Source organism: Drosophila mojavensis, unplaced genomic scaffold (assembly GCF_018153725.1).
Source record: "Drosophila mojavensis isolate 15081-1352.22 unplaced genomic scaffold, ASM1815372v1 contig_277, whole genome shotgun sequence".
Lineage (NCBI taxonomy): Eukaryota > Metazoa > Arthropoda > Insecta > Diptera > Drosophilidae > Drosophila > Drosophila mojavensis.
Genome location: NW_025318822.1, coordinates 186,881 through 208,990, shown reverse-complemented (window position 1 = coordinate 208,990; position 22,110 = coordinate 186,881). Strand labels below are relative to the sequence as shown.

Here is a 22,110-nt window from a genome sequence, read left to right as displayed (position 1 = left end):
ATACACACACACATGTTTATTTACTGTGAGTGTCAACAAAAAACTTTGACGCTACGTTAAAAGCAGCTGGCGCGGTTGCTAGGCTCAAGCTTTTCAAAGCTTTGAGCAGAAGTAAAGCAAAATACAGTGAGCGAAAGAGTAAAGCGTAATGAAAAACTAAAAGAGCCATTGCAATACGGGGCTGACAACTTGTTTCAAAATCAAGGCGGTATTTTATTAAGTTTAAATTTGGTTGCGTTTTTTTTTTATAGCATATACACATATGTATATGCAAACATATGAAAATATATGTTTTCAACAAATTGAATTGACCCTTCAAATAGTCATGCCAAAAAAAGAGACACCTGAGTCTTCTTTGACTAGCGTCGCAGCCAAATGTGTCTTGGCTGTCACAAAAATTACAATAACGTTACATTCAGCGGATCCCGCGTTCAAATGCCGTTAGTCCAAATATTCAGTGCCCAATTCAGGAGGACGATGAGGACGAGTCCGAGCTGCTGTCGCTGGAGCTGGAGTCACTGCTCTGGCCACGTTTGCGGCGTCGCGACTTCTTCTCATCAATCACTTCATAGCTGGGCAGTGTGGAATTGCTGGAGTCCGAGCTGTTGCTGCTTGAACTGCTCGACTCCTCAATAACAGCCTCGATTTTGCGCGATTTCCTAACCAAATAAATATTAGCAACATTTATGATTTGATTGTCCAAATATCACTTACTTCTTGTCGGCCTTTTCGGCATTCTTAGCGCGCTTCAGTTTCTTAGCATTAATCGGATCGCAATCGCTCGGAGAACTGCTGCAGTGGCGCTTCGATTTCTTGCCCTTTTTATCCTTGTTGCTAGCCTTGGTGGAGTACAGATTCTGTGAGCTGGCAGTGGAGTAGCCCGTATCCTTGCGCTTTCGTTTTTTTCTGTGAGTAATTAAACAATTGTTATGTAAGATTCCATTGTCCCGTTGGGCAGGCGACTTACTTATCCTTCTTATCTCGCTTCTTTTTGCTGTAACTGGCTTCTTGTTCCGCAAAGTCTCTATCCTTAGCTCTGGTTTGATTAAATGAAGCCATATCTATTATGTCTATAAATTTAATTTTTGTATGCACTCACTTCTTAATCTTCTTTTTGACATCCCCACCACGTTCATTGGATATCATATAAATGCTGTTCTGGTCCGCATCGTGCACTCGCCTGCGGGATTGATACTGACGCGCCTTGGCCATGCGGCTTTCACGTCGACTCTTCCAGAACTCCGCATTGACCACATACAGGCGGTACAGCTGAAGTATAATCACCAAGGAGTTTTTGCCTGGAATATTATAAGATTTAGTTTACCTCAACAAAATATTTAGTTCTGACTTACAGGTAAAGAACACGTTCATGTAGTTAATTATTTTATATTGAAATATAATCAATAAGCGAAAGGTGAGAAATGGCGCATCCTGAAGAATTACGTTCAGCACAATGCCTATCAAAGAGGGAGAAAATTATATCATATATATATATATGTACATATATATCTTGTCTTATGTACGTTACCCCAGACATCAATGCCACAGCAGCAGTTCTGACAGCAATCCGCCTGTCTGCAAGATGTATCATATTAAATATTGTTAAATTAGATTAAATATTCCCACTTACTCCTCCTTATGATGTGAGCCGCTGCCTCTCGGTCGCCTGCCCCGTGTGGCTGACAGCACAATGGTAAACTGCATCAGACTCCAGGACCAAATGCCTAGAGTGAGGAATACCAAAAATCCAATGCGTGCAATGGAATCATCTTTGTAGGAGTCAAAGAACTCGATGATATCCGCCGCAGTGCCAATGTAGACCAACAGCAGCTGGCTGAGCTGGTCGCGTGTCAAGTCGCCTTTGGGCAGCAGCCAACGGCCCACAATCAGAATCAGCATAAGAAATTGTTCGATTAGCGTGGTCCACGTATCTGGGCTAATCACGGGCAACGTGATCCCAGCATCGTCCAGCAGATCAGCCACTGGTACCATGGCGCTGTTATTGGTGGTGCTGGTAGCGGTGGCGGCGGTTCCGGCACTGGTGATGGTACTGGTAAGGTTGCTGTCAGTGATGGCATTGCTAGCATTTACATTGACCAACGAGCCATTTATCACCAGCAGGCGACGCTCGATCTTATCCAGCTCAAGCAACCAAATGGCCGGCACAATGCTGCTCAGGTAAAGAAAGACCGAGGGACAGAACCTGCAGAGGAGAGAAGGGAATGAAGGGATGGCGCCAAAGCGAATGTCCAAAACAAACAAGCAAGTCAAAGTGATGCGCCCCGCGCCAAAAGGTAAACAACTGGCCCAAGACACGGGCGAACAATCTAGTGCCAAAGTGAAATTCCATTAAAGTTTTTTACTACAACGACGCGTGGGTGGGTGCCTGGAGGAGTGGTCTTTGTGGTCATGGTGGTCTGTCTGTGCTTGGTGGTTGCTTGCACACACATTAACCACATGATTTCACTTTTAATTGAAAATCAAAGCGCCCAACCGAACATGACGTCAGCTCGAGCCAATTTTTTGTTTACGTTGGCTCAGACTATATAAGCTATTGATAGATGGATGCGTAGCTGGAAGGATCTGTCGACTTACCAGCGCCATTCTTGCGTCTTCTTGATCATTATAGTGAAGATGCCCTCGAGCAGCAGCAGCAGCAGCGGCCCACATAGCGTCCAATATATGATGTCCTTCTTAAACGTCGTCACCTGCCAAATGGCCAGCAAGCTGTGGGCGCTGAATATGATGCGCGTGAGGATCGCCTTGATCGTTGATATTATTTTGGCCATGATCAGATGAGCAGCATAGTCCCCAAGCTAAACGGTTAACTACTAACTAAGCTAGTTAGTTGCAGCAACCAACAAGACCAGACGAGACAGGACAAGACGAACCGCACGCAGCGAAGCTCCAAACGCAACTAAAATTGACAGACAGTAAAAATCGCAAGCCAAATGCTTTCATTAGATGTTTAAACGCTTTTTAGGAAATTAAGGACAACGCAGCGAACAGCGTGATACATAAACACGAGTAATTGGTGAATGGACAGCGTTCGCGTGGTTCTTGCCCGCTAAATCCGAATACTTCAACGTAAAGGCCAAGCAATGTGCTTGATTATAATATCAGTGGGATACCTGTCACATTATACAGGTATTATATTAGTTCATTGAATTAAAGTTATTGACCGAAATTAAAAAGGCATTTCAAATGCATTTTTACCAATATTTATTTATTTTTTTTGTTTGTCCCTATATTTTTTTATACCCTGAACCCATTTTCAATGGGAAATCAGGGTATAATGGTTTTGTTGAAATGTATGTAACAGGCAGAAGGAAGCGTGGCAGACCCCACAAAGTATATATATTCTTGATCAGGGCGACGAGCTGAGTTGATTTGGCCCTGTCCGTCTGTCTGTCCGTCTGTCCGTCCGTCCGTCTGTCCGTCTGTCCGTCTGTCCGTATGTATGAACGCGTCGATTTCAGAAGATATAAGAGCTAGAGACTTCAAATTTTTTTTACAATGTTCGTAATTACAGCGCGCATATCAAGTTTATCATTAAAAATCGATAACTCATCCCGATCTTTTTTTATCGATAAAAACCTTATCGAAAACCAGTTATAAAATTATATCTTCTACACCTTTATTGCTAGAGTCTCCAAATTTTTAATGTATGCTTATATGCAATTTATACAATTTCGGTTTTTGTTAAAATTTACCCCCTTAAATTCACCCCCTCACCCTCACTTTTTTAAAAAGCGTATTTCAAATACTAGAGACTTGTGCTTTGGCAATTACATGCATATCCATGTCATAATCATAATCTGAAAGTTTCATGATGATCGTACGTCCACAAAAAAGTTATTAAGCAATTAAGTTCTCATAGTAAGCGCTCACTGCCGGCCATGCGTGTTTATGCTTGTGTGTGTATATGTATGTAATTGTTTGTGTATGTGTGTGTGTGTGTGTGTGTGTTTGTGTGTATGTATGTGTGTGTATGTATGCCTGTGTGTGCGTGCGTGCGTTCGTGTGTGTGTGTATGTGCGTGTTTCTTGTGTAAGCTGAAAGACGCGAAAAATTATTGAAATAGCTATTACTCCAAGGGTTCAGGGGATCTCGTAGTCGAGTTGTCTCGACTAGAGCTTTCTTACTTGTTTTAATTTGATTAAATCATCAAAAGATTAAACTGAACCAATTATAGGTATATCTGAAGACTTCTTTTGGGCGCCTTTCTGCTAAGATACGGTCCTGTCACTGACTCGCTAAAAAAAAATAAACTCACGCGTGGCATGCACCATGAACTCACACTAGCTGTATCTGAAGTCACATGACCGTTTAGTGCTTTGACAGCTTTAACTGTCTTTCACCTCAGCTTGACTGGCTACAAATGCTAAGCAAACAAGTCGCGAGTGTCTGAGTCCTGAACCTTGGCCATCAAAAACGTGGGCATGTTCTGGCAGATAGCCAACTTATGACTGTCATTAAACTATCCCCACTAAATTTGACTGATATTTATGTTGATTTAGCGAGAGTTAGGTCAATTATTTTCTGCACGTGAAGCAAGTGAAACGAGTAATGAGAAAACAACATGCAACCAACTGTTGAAAGTTGATTCTGATTTCTTTCTTCTAAATACGTTACGTTAAGTCAACTTTCAATTGAATTCCAAAACTTGAATAGGGCGCCATTTAAACCAAAGGGAAGATCTGATTCGCATCGTGTTGCCAGATACCAAAGAAATGGGACTATCGATTGCATTCATGATTGAGATTTCAGGCATCGATAAATTAATGTTAATAATAAGAGTAAACAAATCGCGCTGTTAAAATATAAATGTTTATTACTATCGTTAATAAATTAGAATATATCGATATAGCATTAACCTCGTCTCTATAAACATAATAATAACAAAACACGTGAAGGTTGATTCGATTCTCAATTTTCTAATATTGGCAATAACAAATGCCATCTTCAAGCGAGTCCAGCGCTGCATCTGACCACGATGCAACTACTGACGACGAAGTACAGGTAATTTAGTTGGCATATAATATTTTAAAGCCAAATCCAATGTAATTTTAATTTCACATCAGAGTGCTGTTCGGGGGGACCTTAAGACTATGTCCTTTGAAGAGATTTTGCAGCTCAAAGAACAACTAGGGGCAAAAGTCTATAAAGAGGCGGTTCTTGGTAATAAAAGTGTAAAGCGTAAGCAGCCGAAACCAAAAGCAGAACTTAAAAGACTGAACAAAAATCGACCCCGGGAAGTAAGTGCCAAGCGTCAAGTGCCCTTTTTAGGCGCTGAGCTGCGTACGGAACGGAAGAAAGAAACTGAGATCCGGGATCCACGTTTTGATGAGAGGTCGGGTACCTATGACACCGATACTTTTAAGCAAAACTACAAATTCGTAACTAAAATTCGCGACAAGGAAGTGGAACAGCTGAAAAAACGCCTAGACGAAGTAAAAGATGACGAAGAAAAGCTAAAAATCAAGCACACCATTCAAAGACTCATTAATAAGAATGTGGAGGACAAACGCTGGCACATTAAACAAAATATATTAAAAGAGGAACGTAAAGAGATTCAAAAGGCACACGACGAGGGACGTCAGCCACATTATGTGACAAAACGTAAGTCTTAAAGAATAAAACAATGGCTCGATTTAATAACAATTTTCATTGCAGAGGAAAGACGCGCCAAGGAGTTGGTCGCTCAGTTTGAGCAGTTGAAAGATACTGGAAAACTAAACAAACATCTGGAGAAACGACGCAAAAAGAATGCTGCAAAGGACCGAAAGCGTATAAGCATTGAATAGATATAGTTATTGTAGTTATAAATGTATATATATTAACAAATCATACAATATATTTAGCCCGTTCTCAACATTTTCGCCTCGCGTTTTTCCTGGAGCTCACGTCGCTGTTCCTCGACAATAACTTTGCGCTCTTCCAGGAACTGAGCATATTCCGTGGGATCTAAATCACGAACTACCTTTATTCCACAAGTTCGTGCAATGCCAATGAGCATCTCACACATTTGCTAATAAAATTAAGTTACAAGACTTAATGATGATACAAATATTACAAATATCAATATCCAACTTACTTTCATGGTTAGCATTGCATTGGGTGGATCTTGTATCTTGATTGCCGCTATTTCGTACAAATGCTTTAGAGTAATCTTTCCGGCAACCTCTCGCCCTGGAGTCATTGTGCCTCGCTGAATGCCGGCCGCTTGCTTAAGGAAAAATGTGGCTGGCGGATGATGTATGACCAAGTCGTAGCTGCGATCACTGTTCATTGATATCCGACATGGAAGTGGTACGCCCTCTTTCATTTCCGCAGTTTTCGCGTTAAAGTCCTTGCAAAACGCAGCAATGTTAATGGCTCGCTGACAAAATGAATTTATTATTTAAATGTTAAGCACATATGTAATTAGTAAGAGCTTACCTGACCTAGCATGGGACCCAGTGGCGGGCCGGCTGCTGCCATGCCGGCGGGAATATTTGTTTTTAATTTAGTCGTATGCGTTACCCGCTCGACTGTTTTCTTTAATGATTTTAATTTCCCCGCTGCTTTAGACATTTTAATTGATGATATCCGCTATTTCAAAATATGATTGTTATGCAAAAAGATCCAATGCGAATGGGAAGAGGAAGAACAACGAACAGCTGTGAGCGGCACATTAATAAGTTATTGGATGAGTTACCGATATATCGATATTAAATATAGCCCACTAGAAAATCGTTAGAATATCATTAATTAATTGTATTTTGAGATATTATAAAGAAATATTTTAGTTTATTAAAAGTTTTAATAGTTGAACTCTCTGTTTTCGGTTTGAATTGTCCCTTTGTATCGAAAAAAAAGATTAGCACATGCTGTTAATAACAGGTAAACAAACTGTTACAGGCGCGATGACCAAAGTGAACGAAACAAATGGATGAGCGAGAAATGGTTCACAGGAACGTGTTCCACACGATTCAGTACACATTTGCCGAATAGACGCGTTTTCTGTTAAAACTAAAAATAACAAATAAATTTATTAAACCTACCCAGGCTTACGGCGCAACATGTCTATTGAAATAGAATCAGCAGAGTAAGTATAATAAATAGCACATTACAAAGTAAAATAAAGAAACACATCTTTTGCAGCGTAATTCGTCTAATTCAGCAATACCTAAAAGAATCCAATCTACTCAAAACGCTTCAAACCTTACAGGTAAGAATACATTTTATTTATTAAACTCCTCATATTACTCTGATACTTTGTAGGAGGAAACTGGAGTTTCACTCAATACAGTAGACAGCGTCGATGGTTTTGTCCAAGATATCTCTAATGGCCACTGGGACACTGTGCTCAAAGTAACCCAATCTCTGAAGCTGCCCGACAAAAAGTTACTCAATCTTTATGAGCAAATTGTCTTGGAATTGATAGAGCTGCGAGAATTGGGTGCCGCTCGCTCACTACTTCGTCAAACCGACCCAATGAGTATGTTAAAGCAGCACGAGCCTGAGCGGTATATACATCTAGGTTAGTGTCATCAATGCTCTACGCTATTCTGTGTATAAACCGTATGCTCTTTATCTCTTAGAAAACATGTTGCAACGAGCATATTTCGATCCCCGCGAAGCTTATGCAGAGGGCAGCAGCAAAGAGAAGCGGCGTGCGGCTATTGCCCAGGAGTTGAGTGGCGAAGTGCACGTTGTGCCGTCGTCCAGGCTCTTGGCATTACTTGGCCAAGCGTTGAAATGGCAACAGCATCAAGGTCTTCTTCCACCCGGCACTACCATTGATTTATTCCGTGGTAAGGCAGCCATGAGAGATCAAGAGGAGGAAATGTATCCAACGCAGCTGTTTAGACAAATCAAATTTGGTGAAAAGTCTCATGTAGAGTGTGCGCAATTCTCGCCAGATGGACAGTATTTAATAACAGGAAGCGTAGATGGCTTCTTAGAAGTTTGGAATTTTACAACGGGCAAAGTACGTAAGGATTTGAAATACCAAGCGCAGGACCAGTTCATGATGATGGAGCAAGCTGTGCTGGCATTAACCTTCTCGCGGGACTCTGAAATGGTTGCATCCGGTGCTCAGGACGGCCAAATAAAGGTTTGGCGCATCATTACCGGCCAGTGTCTGCGTAAATTTGAGAAAGCACACACCAAAGGCATTACCTGTCTACAGTTCTCTCGCGACAACAGCCAAGTGCTCAGTGCCTCCTTTGACTATACTGTGCGTCTGCACGGCCTGAAGTCTGGCAAAATGCTTAAGGAGTTTAAGGGTCACACATCATTTGTCAATGAAACCACGTTTACACCCGATGGTCACAGTGTGCTCAGTGCTTCTTCCGATGGCACCGTTAAAGTCTGGTCACTGAAAACTACAGAATGCGTAGCTACGTACAAGCCGTTAGGCAATGAACTGGCCGTGAATACTGTGCTTATCCTGCCCAAAAATCCTGAACACTTTATCGTTTGCAATAGGTCCAACACAGTTGTCATTATGAACATGCAGGGTCAAATTGTTCGATCATTCTCGTCGGGTAAGCGCGAGGGCGGCGCCTTTATCTCAGCTACACTGTCACCCCGAGGCGAATTTATTTACTGTGCTGGTGAAGATCAAGTGCTCTATTGCTTCTCGGTTTCTTCGGGCAAACTGGAGCGTACACTGAACGTAAGTATATTTGGTTGGTCTTGTTTTGCAGTTAGCTGTATGAATTTGTTTTGTTTTTAGGTACACGAAAAAGACGTCATTGGCCTAACACATCACCCGCATCAGAATCTTTTGGCCACCTATAGTGAAGACGGTCTGCTAAAGCTATGGAAGCCTTAGTTTCAATAGGCGTTGATCAACTGGTCGCATACTAAGTTTTATTTAGTAGCAATAGATTTTACGTATCCAAATATATGTATTTTATTTAACAGCACTGTAATACTAACTGCGTTTGACCAGTCGTTGCTTTAGATTTTCTCATGCCCTGTATCAATATGTCAATCATGTCTCTATCAGACAAATTGACTTTAATTGAGAATTATGCAAAGCCACAACGAGAGCTGCTGCGGTAATCCGCTGTCTTCGTTTCAATTGGTCTCAGTGTTTGAATTAGTCAAGCAACTGCACTCGAGTAAACCAGTTGTGCTGCGCACACCCACGAATCAGCAGTATGAAAAGCGACGAGATCATTGAGAAAATACGCAACAAGCTCAAGGAGTCCGACCCGAACAAACGAACTGTGGTCAACACATTTCAGTTCAATTTCACGGACTCCGATGGCAAACTCATTAAGAGCATGGGTGAGTTATTGCCATTGCTTAAGTCTGGCGCCTCCTGCTGACCGTCTTACTGTAGTATTTGATTTCAAAGCTCTGGACATTTATGAGGGCACCGCAGCTGATGTCGACGGCCGGGTTACTATAGCAGATGAGGACTTCTATTTGGTTGGCACTAAGCAAAAGAGTTTTGAGCAAATGCTGGAACAGGACAAGGCTAAAGTCGATGGCGATGCGGATGCTATTAACAAAATGTTGGACAAATTTCGTTTGAATTCGCAAAAGTAAAAAAAAAAAATGTATTTTATAGAATTTGCATGTGCATTTTTCACTTAAATATAATAAACGATATTTACACACATATACTACATCGTATACTCTTAACCACTTAAAATTGTAAGAGAAAAAGCGACTATATATGATGATAAGTTAGATAGCAATAATCTGTAGATGACAAATTTAAGTTTTCTGCTGACTTGTATGTTTTTCAGTTTCCCAATGCAGAGTAGATGGCGCTTGGTTAATTGAACACAGTCAAAAACGTGATCTCTGAAGATCTCGATATAAAAAAATTAATAAATTCTAAATTTTTACTTTAATAACCGTTGTAGGGAAATGATTAGAGTATTTCTTTAGGTATGCCAAAATTGACGAAAAATTGCCTCGACAATATTAAATAAAATTCAGATTTTGTCTTGGTTTAGTATTCGTTTATTTAATTACCTTTATTTATATTTAATGTTAACATGGAATTGTTTTTGTAGGTGTTTTTGTTCAATTTTAAAATTTTGCGTTTAATCAACTATTTTTTGCTAAAGCGTTGCGTTCTATGCCAATGCATACGCTTGGATTTCTTTTCTTTTATTTTTGTTTGTTTGTTTGATTTTAGTTTTCTGGATTTTGGTTTTATTTTGGTTTAGGCTTTACATATTGTTTAATATAACTTATCTTTCATTTGCTTGCCTTGCTTAATTATAGATTTAAATGTAAATTTAACACTTGCTTGTTTAATTTAACGTTGTGTTTCTTTTTAGTAAACGCTTAGAACATTTGACGGGGATTTTGCCGTTTGTTTTTCAAACATTTTTATTTAATTTTTATATGTTTAGTAAATAGGTTTTAAATGTATGTTTATTTTTTATTGCTAGAACACAAATTCAATTTATTTAATTAACTAATTTAATTGGGGTTCACTTTAATGTCATACAACAACAAAATTTTTACACTTAAACTAAATATCTTTACTTATTTTTTTTTAAATATTTTATTTTGCAATTGTTTAAAAATAATTAATTATTTCTTATAAAATAGTTGATCTTTATGCATTTTGCAAACACTTTAACAACGTTTTATTTTATTTTATTTTTTGTTCAATGTATTCGATTTATTTATTATGTTTCTTTTTATTAAACACCTACATACTTTTATTCAAAATGATTTTTAGGTTGAACTGTTTAAATTTTTCTCATTTATTTAAGCTTTTTCATTATTTTATGCAAAACGTACGAGCGCTATGAAACCAATAATTTTTTTTTTTATTTTCTCAAATATTCATCTATGTTTTATCATTTTGATCAAAGATCTCATTCTGAAATAATGCAAACAATTCTTTATTTAAAATTCAAAATTTTGTTATTAAGATAGAATATAGACGTATATCATAAACATAATCCAAACTAAAAAGAACAACTTATAATATTAGCTATTAATACTCAACGATTGGCACAAATTGTTTTCTATTGTTGCTTGGTTGTTATTTAATTTTAGCTTTTCATTTTTTCTTTATGTACTGTATAAGTGTTTATTATCGTTCTCTTTAGCGTGTAGATTTTTATAAATTTTTGTTTTATTTTTAATGTCGCTGCAATATTCCTTTTAAATGTCTATAAAAACGTGCTTAAATAGACAAAAATCGTTGAATTTATCATTGTTGGAATTTGTGTGGCACGACAAATAGCGCATTAAAATTGATTTGTATTAATACATTTTTATTTTAGTTATTACTTATGTATACAAAACTCTCAATTAAAGGATTTTGCGTTTAACTTTTGCTGGAAGATACAGGTTTGATAGTCACTAATTCTTTTATTTATGCATTCTCCTCTTTCACGTATGTATCCTATGTCTTGTTAAAAACTTCAATTTATAAACATGTTTAACTTGAGTTTCGTCGGTTCCTCGGGTGTGTAAAAAAGGTGTAAATAAAAGTTATACGCGGCTGTATAGATATAATATATGCATTTATGTTTATTGTTTTATGCCCTTTAATAAGTAGAATTGTTTGTTTACTTTGCTTGCATTCAAATATATTTATTCATGTGAATGTGTATTATCTCCCGTACGGGCCTTTGTGTTTTTATTTTATTTATATACTTTTTTCATTTCTTATTGGATTTGTTGTATAATTCATTCAATTATGCTTCACCTAAATATTACTCGTATCAAATATAAAAATCAACAACTTTTTGCGGTCTCTTTTGGCTAAGAAAATGCTTTACATGCTCGCCGCTTGGCTTTTCCATATCTGGTTTGCCGTCTTTCTTTATTTTTCGCATTGTCGCATTTCCCTCGTCATCCGTAGTCGCAATGTGTATAATATAGTATGTATGTATAATTAAATGTAATTATTATTTGTTGTCTGTCTTCTTTGTTCATCGTAAATCGTTAATCGTTTATCATTTATCGTTTATCGTTTATCGCTACTACAATGTTTACGCACTACTGTACTCATTACGTTATTCGCGCCTCCTCTATAGCTTATTAAATATATGTCTTAATCAATTCGCACATTTGCATAATTTTTCGTCTTTTAGGTATTGTTAACTTTTGAATTTTTGTTCAAGTTCTTTTTGCTCCAGCTGATCGCACACATTTACTCACTTGTAATGCGTCCTTCAGCTGGGGCACGACTTAATCTAAAGCGCTTTATAGCTGAAACTAGCGATAAAAATACTTAAACACATAGTTAAACGTTAGCCATTTGGTTTACATGATCAATATTATCTTCGTCGAAATGCACATCGTTAATAAATATGTCGGCAGCCAGTTGATCCTCATCCAGTTCCAGATCGTCGTCGTCCTCATCATCGTCATCGTCGTTCATCAAACCGTGCGACATGTCAACGCCGGCTATGCATATATGCGGTGGCGGTGGCACACTGGTGGGTGGCAGTGGTGCCGGTGGAATGATCAGCGTGCCGCTATTGATGCCATGTAGGCTGCCCGCAATGCTCGCCCCACCACTCTGCAAATGACGCCGACTGGAGCTAAGACCAGCTGAGAAATTTATAATTGGTCAATTAGTTTGTCCTCGATTGATTGTGAAAATATTTACCCAAGTTACTTCCAAAAAAATATAAAATTCAAACAATTCAACAAATCAAAGAAAACCTAAAATTATGAACATAAAAAATAACATAAAACGGAAAAAAGTCAATCCAGCCCCTCCTGCTTACCCGTTGCGCTCGTCTGAGAATCATAGTGTGCATTTCGATGTAAACCCAATTGACGCACGTGATTTCTACGTTTTCTTCTGGAGTGACAGAGTGTGCATAGGAGACAAATTAGGGACGAGGCGACGACTAGTGTTATTATAATTAGGACGTCGTGATCCTCCTCGGCCGCTTCCGTGATACCTGGTGCAGGAATTGGCACGTAAATAAACCAAAGTGCAAAGTAAATTTAACAATTGTTAATATACAGAGTTGTCGGAATACTATACACATTATCGTGGACTTTCAAACTCTTTAATTATGATAGATGTATAGATGAGAATGTTACTTAGATAATGCGTAAATGAGTCTCTAGCTAACTTGTAGATAACGTTAAGACTTGAATTCTTCTCGTCGTGTGTTGGCATTAAGTATTTGATTTATCATATTCTTTTTATGCGGGGTTTTATTGGGGATAACAATTGCGAATGCAGCTCAGCTTATCATTAGTTGGGGATAGCGAAAACGAAAAACAGTCAAGTGCAGAACATAAAAAAGCCAGAATTCTAAAGGAAATGTTCCAATCAGCATGCCTTTGAACCGGTTTCCGAATGCTACAACAAGGGAAAACTCAAATATGCAACCGAGGACTAAAAACTAAAGCAGGGGGACTTTACATTTATGTTTAAATATATTTTATATAGGGAATGCTTTTTGTTTTTATAGCAATATCTTTCTAGAACGATGCTTTATTTAATTCGTGTCGTTTGTGGCAAGTTTTCATTTCGAGAGTTGAGGATTCTGTGGGGCTCTTTTATAGTTAGTGTGCATGTCATGATTGTGGCTGTGAGCGTGTGCAGCGAATTGAGACAAGTTTATGCAGGACTCACGTGTTATATGTGACCAAAAGTATTATGTATTTCTTATTCTTAGACATTAGCATTTAATTGGCGTATAATTTATGCTTTGCTAAATTATTCAAAACTCTTGCCTTGTTTTTTTTTTTTTTTTTTTTTCTTTGTTATTATATTTATTGTAATAGTTATTCATCACTTTTGATTATCGTGAAAATTCCATTCATTTGGCAATCCAATTTGAAAATTTTATTTATATTTTTATACTCATTTGATTTAGTTGTTCAGTTTGTTAAGGATTTTGATTTCGATTTCGATTTAGTTAACTCTTTAGTTGTACGTATTCAAGACTAGTGCCATAATTGATAAAACAAGTGTCTGTAGAAATGTGGGCAAATGCGTGGAGTTTGCGTCACCTGTGTCATTGTAACGGGTTATTTCAGGTAATTGATTCGGATTAGTTTTAAGGAGTTGTTTCAAATGTTACGTAAAGATTGTTAGTTTTCAGTTGGTTCAAGTGGAAAAATCACATCGAGAAAGTATAGAAAAGAAAGACAAAGAACAGAGAGAAATAGAAGAAGACATGTGAGAAAAAGAGATAGTTTTAGTGTGGGCGTGGCTGTTGTTATTACTGAGAGCGCAGTGTTTAGGTATTGTATGATTAAATATGCCATGTATAGATATTTATATGTATAGGTAGAACAGTAATTATGCATAGCTTATGACTGGGTGGGTGAAACTTAATTAAGAATACGAAATTGTATGTACAGAAATTCTGGCCATGGAAATGACAATAATAATACATATAGAGCTGTTGAAATTTTGGTGCTTTGAGTTCTTAAAAACCTTATAATATGCTTGAGTTTTGAGTGGTTTTAATTTTCATTGTGTTTAGATTATTGTTGATTAGTTTTTAGTTAATGAGAGTATTTAATTAATATATATTTTTAGCAAGTGTTTCGTCGGGTTCAAGTTTTCGTGGTTAGCATAAACAAATGAAGAGCATAATGAACCAAATATGCAACAAATGCAGTGACTTCGCAATTAATTAATAATCTTAAGTCGAAAGATAAACGAAACGGAATTATGAAATCATGAAATGTGAATAACAAGATTACGTATACGATTTTCATGGTCGCTCAGTGGACGCACTGAAATCACAAACTCAACGACATAAAACAACAATAAATAAGTAGAGTATATTAAATAAATGAAAAGTAAAGTATATCAGAAGGAAAATAAAAATGAACTGAACCGTTCGACTCACTCACGACTCACAATGCAATTCGTCACTATCATCGCCGGGACCGCAGTTCTTGACGCCGTCGCAGCGCAGCTTATCCGATATGCAATAGCCCGCAGCGCACTGGAAGTGGTACGTGGACTCGCAGAGCAGCCCAATCGACGGTGGTCCCGGGCCAGAGTCCTGTATCTCAGTCCATACTATGCGGAAGCCCTGCACAAATATAATAATTATTCATTTAAGAGCTGCATTTTATTCAGCTGGGAAATACGCATGGTTAACCCAAAAATCCATGCACTTCCGCTCGACCCAACAAACAAAATATAATAAAATGAATATACAGCCAATGCTCACCTGTGCACCAACGGTCTTATCGCTGGTGGTAAAGCTGATGCGCGCCGTCTGACCGGTGGATATATAGTGCCAGTGCTCAATGGGCGGCTTTTCGCCACACAGCTCCAGGGGCGGCTGATCCGAGTCAACATTCACCCACAGGCGCAGCACAGCGGCGGGACATCCGCGATCTAATATAGAATTTATGAATGATGCAGTCCGTGGCAAATTTACTGAATTTTGTTTACTTACTCGCTGGATCGCCCTCGAGTCCGAACTGCTCAAAATTGATGGACAACTTGTAGCCGGCGCGTGCGGTCATCACCCAGTTGCATGCGTTGGAGGCCATGCCGCGACCTGGGGCCTTATAGCCAGCTGGGTAGTTCGGCGAGGTTATAATGCCGGAGTCCTCGTTGCTGAAGTTGCCGCCACAGTCGCCTGCATCGGACTTGGCCGACTCGAAAAAGTATCGAGCCTTGAAGCCACTGGCCACGCTCTCCTGGTCCGTGTGCAACGTGATGCGTAAGCCGACCGCGCCGCGCGGACTCTCAACGGGCCCGGGTGCTGTTAAGCCACAATACCGGCCCAGCAAGCGATCATTGTTATCCCGGTAGACGACATACATTTCCAGCCAATCCTCAAAGCAGGCACCGGAGCTGCAAGCAATCGAGTCACCGTTAGTTAATCTCTGTTAGGATTACTCACAAATCTCTACTCACCCGTAAGAGCCGGCGGTGGCGTTCACATTGTTGTCCGCTTTGATCTTGAAGTGATCGAATACAATGGTCACCTGCTCGTTGGGCTCGGCCAAGAACAAATAGGAACAGTTTGTGTCTGACGGATAGTTGGAGGGATAGCGTGGACTGTTTAGCTCGCCGCGTTTCTTCGAGCTGCTCACATACGTAAAGCTGCAGGTGCCGTCTGGTGCCGCCGTGCCGGGTATCTTGTATTCCGTTTCGAATGTGTACTTGCCCTTAAAGCCACGCCCCTGCAGCTCACCCGAACTGAACACCATGGCCAGGCGTGGCCCATCGCTGATCACGCGTTGCGTCTCATTGCCGCACAGCTCGTAGTCAAACTTGTCATACGCGTCGGCAGTCTCCTGGCCTTTCAGATAGATCTTAAGATAGCCATCAGTACAGTTGGATCTTGAGTGAATGGATGGGAAATAAATTAGATTTGAGTTGATCAAGAACAACAAATAGTTTACGCACTCGCCCTTGTCCTTGTGCTCCACTTTGGGTATGTTGAAAGAGATAAACTCGAGACGTACACGCTCCAGATGCTGTGCATCCTGCATGCCATAGATGAAATATCTGCGAAGAGCAGCAGTACGTTAATATGCAATTCTTCTCATTTCTCTTTGAGATTACAATAGCACTTACCTACACACAGTTTTTTGTATATATGGATAGGGATAGTTAGGTGAGAGCACGAATCCTGTCGATTCCTTATTTGATAAAATCTTTTGATCACATTCTGAGCCACGTATGTGAATGCCATCATTTTCACCTGATGAACGCAATTAAATGTTGGAATTCGTTTTCGTTTGTGTTTTGTTGTTGCATTTTTAGATGAGTTGCAGGAATTTACAGAGGGCAGATTATGTAGCAGTTGTTAGAATTTATAGATGAGTTTCAGTTGGAGTCGATAGATTACAGATAGAGATGGAAGAGAGAATGAGTTAAGTTCTAGATCAAATAGATTAGCTGATAGAATGCAACAGAAATGAACAAATGAACAAATATTCCAGTGAGTGAAAATGTGTTTCAGACACATACACTGAGCCGTCAAATGCGAGCACGGCGGCCATTTTGTGGCGTTGCCAACACAGTTAGCAGCACTACAAAATGGCCGTCGTTCTGGGAAAATGGCTGAACTGAAATATAATTAGAGATTAATTGCTTAGCGATTGAATAATACTTACGTATAAAATCTAATTTAACAAAACTTTCGCTAAATTCATAAATTCCTTTAAAGCCACGATTTTGGGAATTTGCGGTGCGCGGTAGGGTATAAAAATGAACAAAAAGGCTCGATTCGCTCGAATACAATACTAAGTTTCTTTGCTGTCCGCAATATGTACCGATTAATGCTGACGAATTATCTGGACCATCGTACACTTTCACATAGTCAAATGGGCAGCTGTTTGTATGATGTTGTTGTTGTTGTTGTAGGTGTTGTTTTTTTTTTTTTTTTTTTTTATTTTGATGATGATAGTAAACAGTAATTTGGTTGTAGACGAATAAATTGTAATAGATCGTACATAGAATAGAATTTAGATAGAATTTAAATAAGTAATTGTTGTAGATAGTTCACAGATATGATTTCATGTGTGAGCGTGCGTGTGTGTTTGTGTGTAAGTGTGTGTGAGATTGTGGTAGCTGCAGATCAAAGCAAATTCCAGCTAACGAGAATTTGTTTTGATTTTGACTGGAAACTGTTTGAAGTGTGTGTGTGTGTGTTTGTGCGTGTGTGTGTGTGTGTGTTTGTGCGTGTGTGTGTGTGTTTGTGTGTGCTTGTGTGTATTTGTTTTGTATGTGAATTTGTACAGCATTAGGGGTACTCACTGTGGTCCACCAAAAAACAGATCAAAATCACGAAACTCTAATCTAACTCTCTGATTTGATTCACCAAGAAATTGATATGTGCATGACATATCCTTCGGATAGGCACCTGGATAGGTTGGCGATATGAGTGCGCCAGTTTTATTGATACTCATGCTAGGCGTTATCGTATAGGAACATGGCGAACCAGCAATGGGTATGCCAATTTCATATTCCGCTGTAAATGGCAATTGTTAATAAAAAAGGAAAGGTAATGAAAAATTAGTGGACCCTTCTCCCCCTACTTACATGCATTTATAAACCTAAACGTGCCCTCGAACAGGTCTGTCGACACATTCTTGTTGCTGAAAAATGAAATGGCAACGGCGCGGTACATGGAAATGCGACGACGCGGTGGTATGGCACCACAGTAGCGACCGCCGAATGGCGAATTGATCAGCTCCGCTGGTTCGGACGATTGCACCTCCGAGTAGATATCCATGTACTCATGAACACAACTGTGAAGCATTGATTCAAAATCGGATTAAATATGCATTAATTCCACTTAATTCATTATTAACCCACCTTGGTAATTCACCGACGGCCGAACCGCTGCAATGTGAATAATAATATAAAAATAATATTAATAAATGAGAGATGAAACCGAGATTCTGTATTTCAGCAGACTGAGACTTACTCTGGCGGACTTCCTCTTAAATTAAAGGATTTAAAAACTACTTCGACACGCTGGCCAGGTCCTGCTAGGAATGTGTAGAGGCATTGGCGCGAATGATTGCGATGATTGTGCAGCAGCGGCGCCGTAAAGGTGCCGTTTTGCGGACCGCCAATGCGCGAGACGAACGTCTGATCACATTCTGTTTGCAGAGGCACAAAGAAAAAGAAAAGGAGAAAGAGAGAGAGAGAGAGAGAGAGAGAGAGAGAGAGAGAGAGAGAGAGAATTCCGCACAAACGGTTAAAGTTTGCATGCGGTTTTTGGTATTGAATGAGTCAAGTTGTTACAAGTCGCTGCAATGGTTAGGTATAGACACACACAACAATACAAACACATACACATAACGTAGCAGTAAAACAATGGTTCAACTGTATGCATAGCAGCCATAGCTGTGTGCTAGTGTGGCAGTGTGCGTGTGCGTGTGCGTGTCTGTGTGTGTGTGTGTGTGTTTGTGTGTGTGTGTATTGATGTATTTATAACTAGAAAGCGGTTTCATTTTCAACTAAGTCAACGTTCAACTACAGATAGACATTTAAATGTAACTGTTAACTACGGGCGCGTTACACACACACACACACAGAGAGAGAGAGAAAGAGAGAGAGCGAGAGAAACTGAGTTTTGTTAGTGGCGCCACCTACTTGGCGATTTTGTGGGCCGCACCGGCGCCTCCAAGTATGCCACAACCGGCTGCATCCATGGCTCGCCTGCGCCCTCGCCCTCAATGCCGGGCGATTTCAAGTGCGCAGTGGCGGCCACTGAGTTCGGTGTAATTTTGTTCATTTTTTACATTTTTTGGAGATAGGTGTAGGAAGAGGGGGTTGTTGTGGGTATAGACGAAAGACAAATACATGATGTTAATGATTTGTATATGCTTGTGAGCTGCTACGAGTAGGTGTGTATACCTATGTGTGTTCGTGTTTGTGTGTGTGTGTGCTTGTATTATACGTGTTTATATCAGCTTGACGTATAACATGGAAAATCGCTTCTATGTTTATGACAGCTGCCCTGATTTAGTTGTCTGCCCATCAGCTGAGATAAGGTGTGTGTGTGAGAGTCCAACATGTTTTTCCCATAATACAATTGGAGCAACTAAAGAGCCAACTGTTGTAGCTAATCAAACAACACAGCAAGCAAACACGTTCCCCCACAGCCTTCAAAATTTGTTGTGTTTGAAAATATGAGCACTGCTTTCCGTTCTGTGCATTTTACTTGGCTAAACACTTAACAACCACACAGCTGCATACACACGCACAGCCACGCCCACCCACAAAACCCGCGTTCGCCCACATATCGTGGACGTTTCCAAGGTGAGCTGAAACTTCCTTCTGCATTCTCGTAACTTTGAGTGCATTTTAATCGGCTTTGCCTACCCATTTAACTAGTTCTCTAGTCGATGACTTAAATCCTTATGCACAATTTGTATACCCTGTGCTCATGCGAAATGTCTAGGCAGGGCATTAAGGCTGTTGCTATTCCATCCAAAGTTCCATCTAATAATTTACCATTTTATACACCCACATACAACTATATTTCTGCGTCAACGATTGTCAAATAGTTATTTCGTATTATTAATAACACAAAATAAATAAAGAGTATGTCATATTTAATGAATATATTTATATTTGCATATATGATATATTCTGCAGAACTGTAATAAATTTGTTCAGCAAACACCTTCCACAGTTACATAGAAACACGTAGTATGCAAGTCCCTGCTTATGTGGACTTTTGCAGTATATATACATATAAGGGTATTAAAATTTGATTGCAACGTTTGCTATAATACACACACATATTTATCTGGGGCATTTTAACATTTTCCAAAGATCGGATAAGACGTAAGTTACTGAACAGCCCGCAAAGTTAAACATTTAAAAAGAAAAAAATAAATTTATATATAGATTTATATTTACTATATACATATATATAATAATCATTACATTCATTCTTTTGTGTGTTTGGGTGTGTGTAAGTATGTATGCACTAGTCAAACACTCTCAACTAAAACTTTGTATTTACTTTAATGCCTATTTATTCACAGCATCAGCTGGCCCTTGATTATGATTTTGGTGTCATTTGCAGCAATCAAGTTCAAAGTGAACCAAGCTAAATTTGTGGTTTAATTAAATTCAATTTTGTATATATGTACGTGTATTAAATGGACACGGATACGCTTCCAAAAACATATTTGAGGTTTCGGTTTTGCTTTTGGCTTTGCTCTTGCTTGGGTAGCAGCTGCTGCTGCCCAGCTCGGAGGCCCAACTGAGCTTGTCTGGCAAGCTTTAATATTGTCTGTGCTGTCTGTCAATTTGGGATACAGATTTAAATTTGCAGTATTTAAGTTTTTATTCAGAAGAGACTGCTGCTGCTGAATGTTCTACAAAGTTAGTATATTTAGTATATAGTATGTTTAGTCAAAAATATGAAATGGATATTTTTGTCGGGCACATCGAAGGACTCAGTGGCGGTGCTACTCTTGGTTAGAAAATGGGGTGTTGCCCAGCAAAGAGGATGTAAAAGACTTCAGCTGTAATTTTGTACATGCAACATTTCTAGGAAAAACTGTTTCCATCAAGTGTATGGATTACTACAAATGGAAAAGACTATCAAAAGCTGTTCACTTGAAATAAATAATTTAACTCGTTTCATTCGAAGATAACGATTCACTAGAAACTTCAGTTTCTTAACTCTCTGGCAATGCAATATAAGATGTTTCTTCCTTCTTTTAACAGGAATTGAATTGAGAGCGGCTGTTTTATGACCATTAAAAGACAATAAGAACTAGACTAGTTCAGGTTGTTGTAAATAATTAAGTGAGCGCCTTGCGAGTCGTTTAAATTGTAACAATGAATTTAAGTTGAATTTAGTTAACGCATTCAATTGAAATGCTGCGACGCCATAAACTGCGGTGTTAACTGGCATTTGGTGTTGCAGAAAGTGCGCGTGGCAGTTAGCGCTACACTTATTTTATTATATCAACAGTTCGTGATGTGCAGCCATTGAAAATTAATTCTTATGCTGCGCACTCGTTCGCATTTTCGCATTTTATCTGCATTTGCTGGTTGCTGGTGATGTTGTTGGTGCGTTTTCGCGTGCCAATTGCTAAACTGCAAATAAATAGCGAACATGCGCAAAGTTTGCTCATTAAAATGAAAACAAAAATTTTGTGCAGCTACAACTATCAGGATGGCAGTGCCAAGGATGCCAGGACACGTTTGCGGGATTTTGTGATAAATGCTATTGCAATTGCAACGTGGAACTTGGCGAGCGACTGGAAGCTGGGCGGATCGGGCTGCCTTGCCGCCCAGTCGTGGCCATGAGCATAACAATGTCAACCGCAACGAAATCTGACAAACGGAAGAGACCTACACAATGCAGCATTCAGCATGCCCTCTAAGCCCATGCTGTTGCCCCGCCTACATGCCCACACGCCCACTACCCCCACCATTGGGCGGGTAACCATGACAACGAAAATGCGCAGCACTCGTAAAGTGTCAATAAATTTTATGCAGACGCCATTTGCATTGGCATAAATATTTTTGCACTTTATTGTTGTTATTGTTATGCTTGTGGCTGTTGTTATTGTTGTTGCTGTTGCTGTTGTTTGACACTTTTGTTGTTTTTATTGTTTGCTTGTCTGCCTAGACATTATGTTAATTTACAGCACTTTGTTTCAATGCTAAACGATTCAAATAATTGTGGCTTGTGT

General features: G+C 39.2%; 6 protein-coding genes across 14 annotated transcripts in view; 3 read left to right on the top strand and 3 right to left on the bottom strand.

The window, feature by feature from the left end:
* Positions 1-253: 253 nt before the first annotated feature.
* Positions 254-3,253, bottom strand: LOC6573939 (transmembrane protein 26). The gene is made up of 8 exons (XM_001999962.3): positions 2,596-3,253; positions 1,631-2,203; positions 1,529-1,575; positions 1,353-1,457; positions 1,100-1,298; positions 968-1,036; positions 715-906; positions 254-659 (listed from the first exon to the last, which is right to left on the bottom strand). The coding sequence occupies exons 1-8, from the start codon at positions 2,787-2,789 to the stop codon at positions 467-469; spliced, it is 1,572 nt and encodes a 523-aa protein (XP_001999998.1). The 5' UTR covers positions 2,790-3,253; the 3' UTR covers positions 254-466.
* A 1,614-nt stretch (positions 3,254-4,867) lies between these two features.
* On the top strand, positions 4,868-5,879 carry LOC6573938 (ribosomal RNA processing protein 36 homolog). Its single transcript, XM_001999961.4, has 3 exons — positions 4,868-5,022; positions 5,085-5,622; positions 5,677-5,879. The coding sequence occupies exons 1-3, from the start codon at positions 4,957-4,959 to the stop codon at positions 5,805-5,807; spliced, it is 735 nt and encodes a 244-aa protein (XP_001999997.1). The 5' UTR covers positions 4,868-4,956; the 3' UTR covers positions 5,808-5,879.
* Positions 5,817-6,662, bottom strand: LOC6573937 (39S ribosomal protein L11, mitochondrial). Its single transcript, XM_001999960.4, has 3 exons — positions 6,442-6,662; positions 6,098-6,382; positions 5,817-6,031 (listed from the first exon to the last, which is right to left on the bottom strand). Exons 1-3 carry the CDS (start codon positions 6,574-6,576, stop codon positions 5,861-5,863), a joined length of 591 nt encoding a protein of 196 aa, XP_001999996.1. The 5' UTR covers positions 6,577-6,662; the 3' UTR covers positions 5,817-5,860.
* A 293-nt stretch (positions 6,663-6,955) lies between these two features.
* On the top strand, positions 6,956-8,924 carry LOC6573936 (WD40 repeat-containing protein SMU1). Its single transcript, XM_001999959.4, has 5 exons — positions 6,956-7,090; positions 7,147-7,213; positions 7,267-7,525; positions 7,587-8,665; positions 8,726-8,924. The coding sequence occupies exons 1-5, from the start codon at positions 7,065-7,067 to the stop codon at positions 8,822-8,824; spliced, it is 1,530 nt and encodes a 509-aa protein (XP_001999995.1). The 5' UTR covers positions 6,956-7,064; the 3' UTR covers positions 8,825-8,924.
* Positions 8,925-8,950: 26 nt separating this feature from the next.
* Positions 8,951-9,573, top strand: LOC6573935. 2 transcript variants are annotated; one of them, XM_001999958.4, is made up of 2 exons: positions 8,951-9,285; positions 9,356-9,573. In XM_001999958.4, exons 1-2 carry the CDS (start codon positions 9,156-9,158, stop codon positions 9,547-9,549), a joined length of 324 nt encoding a protein of 107 aa, XP_001999994.1. In that variant the 5' UTR covers positions 8,951-9,155; the 3' UTR covers positions 9,550-9,573. The 2 variants fall into 2 exon arrangements, with proteins under 2 accessions (XP_001999994.1, XP_015022672.1); XM_015167186.3 differs by having other exon boundaries at positions 9,027-9,285; positions 9,341-9,573.
* Positions 9,574-11,272: 1,699 nt separating this feature from the next.
* The window catches only part of LOC6573934 (cubilin), a 54,789-nt gene continuing 43,951 nt past the window's right edge, over positions 11,273-22,110 (bottom strand). For 2 of the 8 annotated variants that reach the window (XM_044008359.1, XM_044008360.1), the window contains 14 exons: positions 19,040-19,156; positions 18,366-18,543; positions 18,254-18,280; positions 17,978-18,186; positions 17,693-17,906; positions 17,050-17,267; positions 16,508-16,634; positions 16,337-16,438; positions 15,842-16,270; positions 15,375-15,778; positions 15,144-15,313; positions 14,825-15,002; positions 12,717-12,896; positions 11,273-12,537 (listed from right to left, as the gene is read on the bottom strand). In XM_044008359.1, the coding sequence (XP_043864294.1) occupies positions 12,227-12,537; positions 12,717-12,896; positions 14,825-15,002; positions 15,144-15,313; positions 15,375-15,778; positions 15,842-16,270; positions 16,337-16,438; positions 16,508-16,634; positions 17,050-17,267; positions 17,693-17,906; positions 17,978-18,186; positions 18,254-18,280; positions 18,366-18,543; positions 19,040-19,156 (2,864 nt within the window). In that variant the 3' untranslated portion in view covers positions 11,273-12,226. Of the gene's footprint in view, positions 12,538-12,595; positions 12,652-12,716; positions 12,897-13,702; positions 13,963-14,817; positions 15,003-15,143; positions 15,314-15,374; positions 15,779-15,841; positions 16,271-16,336; positions 16,439-16,507; positions 16,635-17,049; positions 17,268-17,692; positions 17,907-17,977; positions 18,187-18,253; positions 18,281-18,365; positions 18,544-19,039; positions 19,157-22,110 lie in introns of those variants that run through there. The other 6 variants (XM_015167182.3, XM_015167183.3, XR_006356968.1 and 3 more) reach the window with 5 other exon arrangements.

What these genes read in the sequence shown, in the direction of transcription:
- LOC6573936 (XM_001999959.4), top strand. Translation starts at nt 7,065, where the DNA reads ATGTCTATTGAAATAGAATCAGCAGA. An exon ending in AAACGCTTCAAACCTTACAG is followed by an intron (nt 7,214 to 7,266) that starts GTAAGAATACAT and finishes GATACTTTGTAG; the next exon opens with GAGGAAACTGGAGTTTCACT. An exon ending in TGAGCGGTATATACATCTAG is followed by an intron (nt 7,526 to 7,586) that starts GTTAGTGTCATC and finishes TTTATCTCTTAG; the next exon opens with AAAACATGTTGCAACGAGCA.
- LOC6573938 (XM_001999961.4), top strand. Translation starts at nt 4,957, where the DNA reads ATGCCATCTTCAAGCGAGTCCAGCGCTGCATCTGACCACGATGCAACT. An exon ending in CTACTGACGACGAAGTACAG is followed by an intron (nt 5,023 to 5,084) that starts GTAATTTAGTTG and finishes ATTTCACATCAG; the next exon opens with AGTGCTGTTCGGGGGGACCT. An exon ending in GCCACATTATGTGACAAAAC is followed by an intron (nt 5,623 to 5,676) that starts GTAAGTCTTAAA and finishes TTTTCATTGCAG; the next exon opens with AGGAAAGACGCGCCAAGGAG.
- LOC6573937 (XM_001999960.4), bottom strand. Translation starts at nt 6,576, where the DNA reads ATGTCTAAAGCAGCGGGGAAATTAAAATCATTAAAGAAAACAGTCGAG. An exon ending in TGGGTCCCATGCTAGGTCAG is followed by an intron (nt 6,383 to 6,441) that starts GTAAGCTCTTAC and finishes TCATTTTGTCAG; the next exon opens with CGAGCCATTAACATTGCTGC. An exon ending in ATGCAATGCTAACCATGAAA is followed by an intron (nt 6,032 to 6,097) that starts GTAAGTTGGATA and finishes TAATTTTATTAG; the next exon opens with CAAATGTGTGAGATGCTCAT.
- LOC6573935 (XM_015167186.3), top strand. Translation starts at nt 9,156, where the DNA reads ATGAAAAGCGACGAGATCATTGAGAAAATACGCAACAAGCTCAAGGAG. An exon ending in CAAACTCATTAAGAGCATGG is followed by an intron (nt 9,286 to 9,340) that starts GTGAGTTATTGC and finishes GTCTTACTGTAG; the next exon opens with TATTTGATTTCAAAGCTCTG.
- LOC6573939 (XM_001999962.3), bottom strand. Translation starts at nt 2,789, where the DNA reads ATGGCCAAAATAATATCAACGATCAAGGCGATCCTCACGCGCATCATA. An exon ending in CTGTGGCATTGATGTCTGGG is followed by an intron (nt 1,458 to 1,528) that starts GTAACGTACATA and finishes CCTCTTTGATAG; the next exon opens with GCATTGTGCTGAACGTAATT. An exon ending in AAGCGAGATAAGAAGGATAA is followed by an intron (nt 907 to 967) that starts GTAAGTCGCCTG and finishes AATTACTCACAG; the next exon opens with AAAAAAACGAAAGCGCAAGG.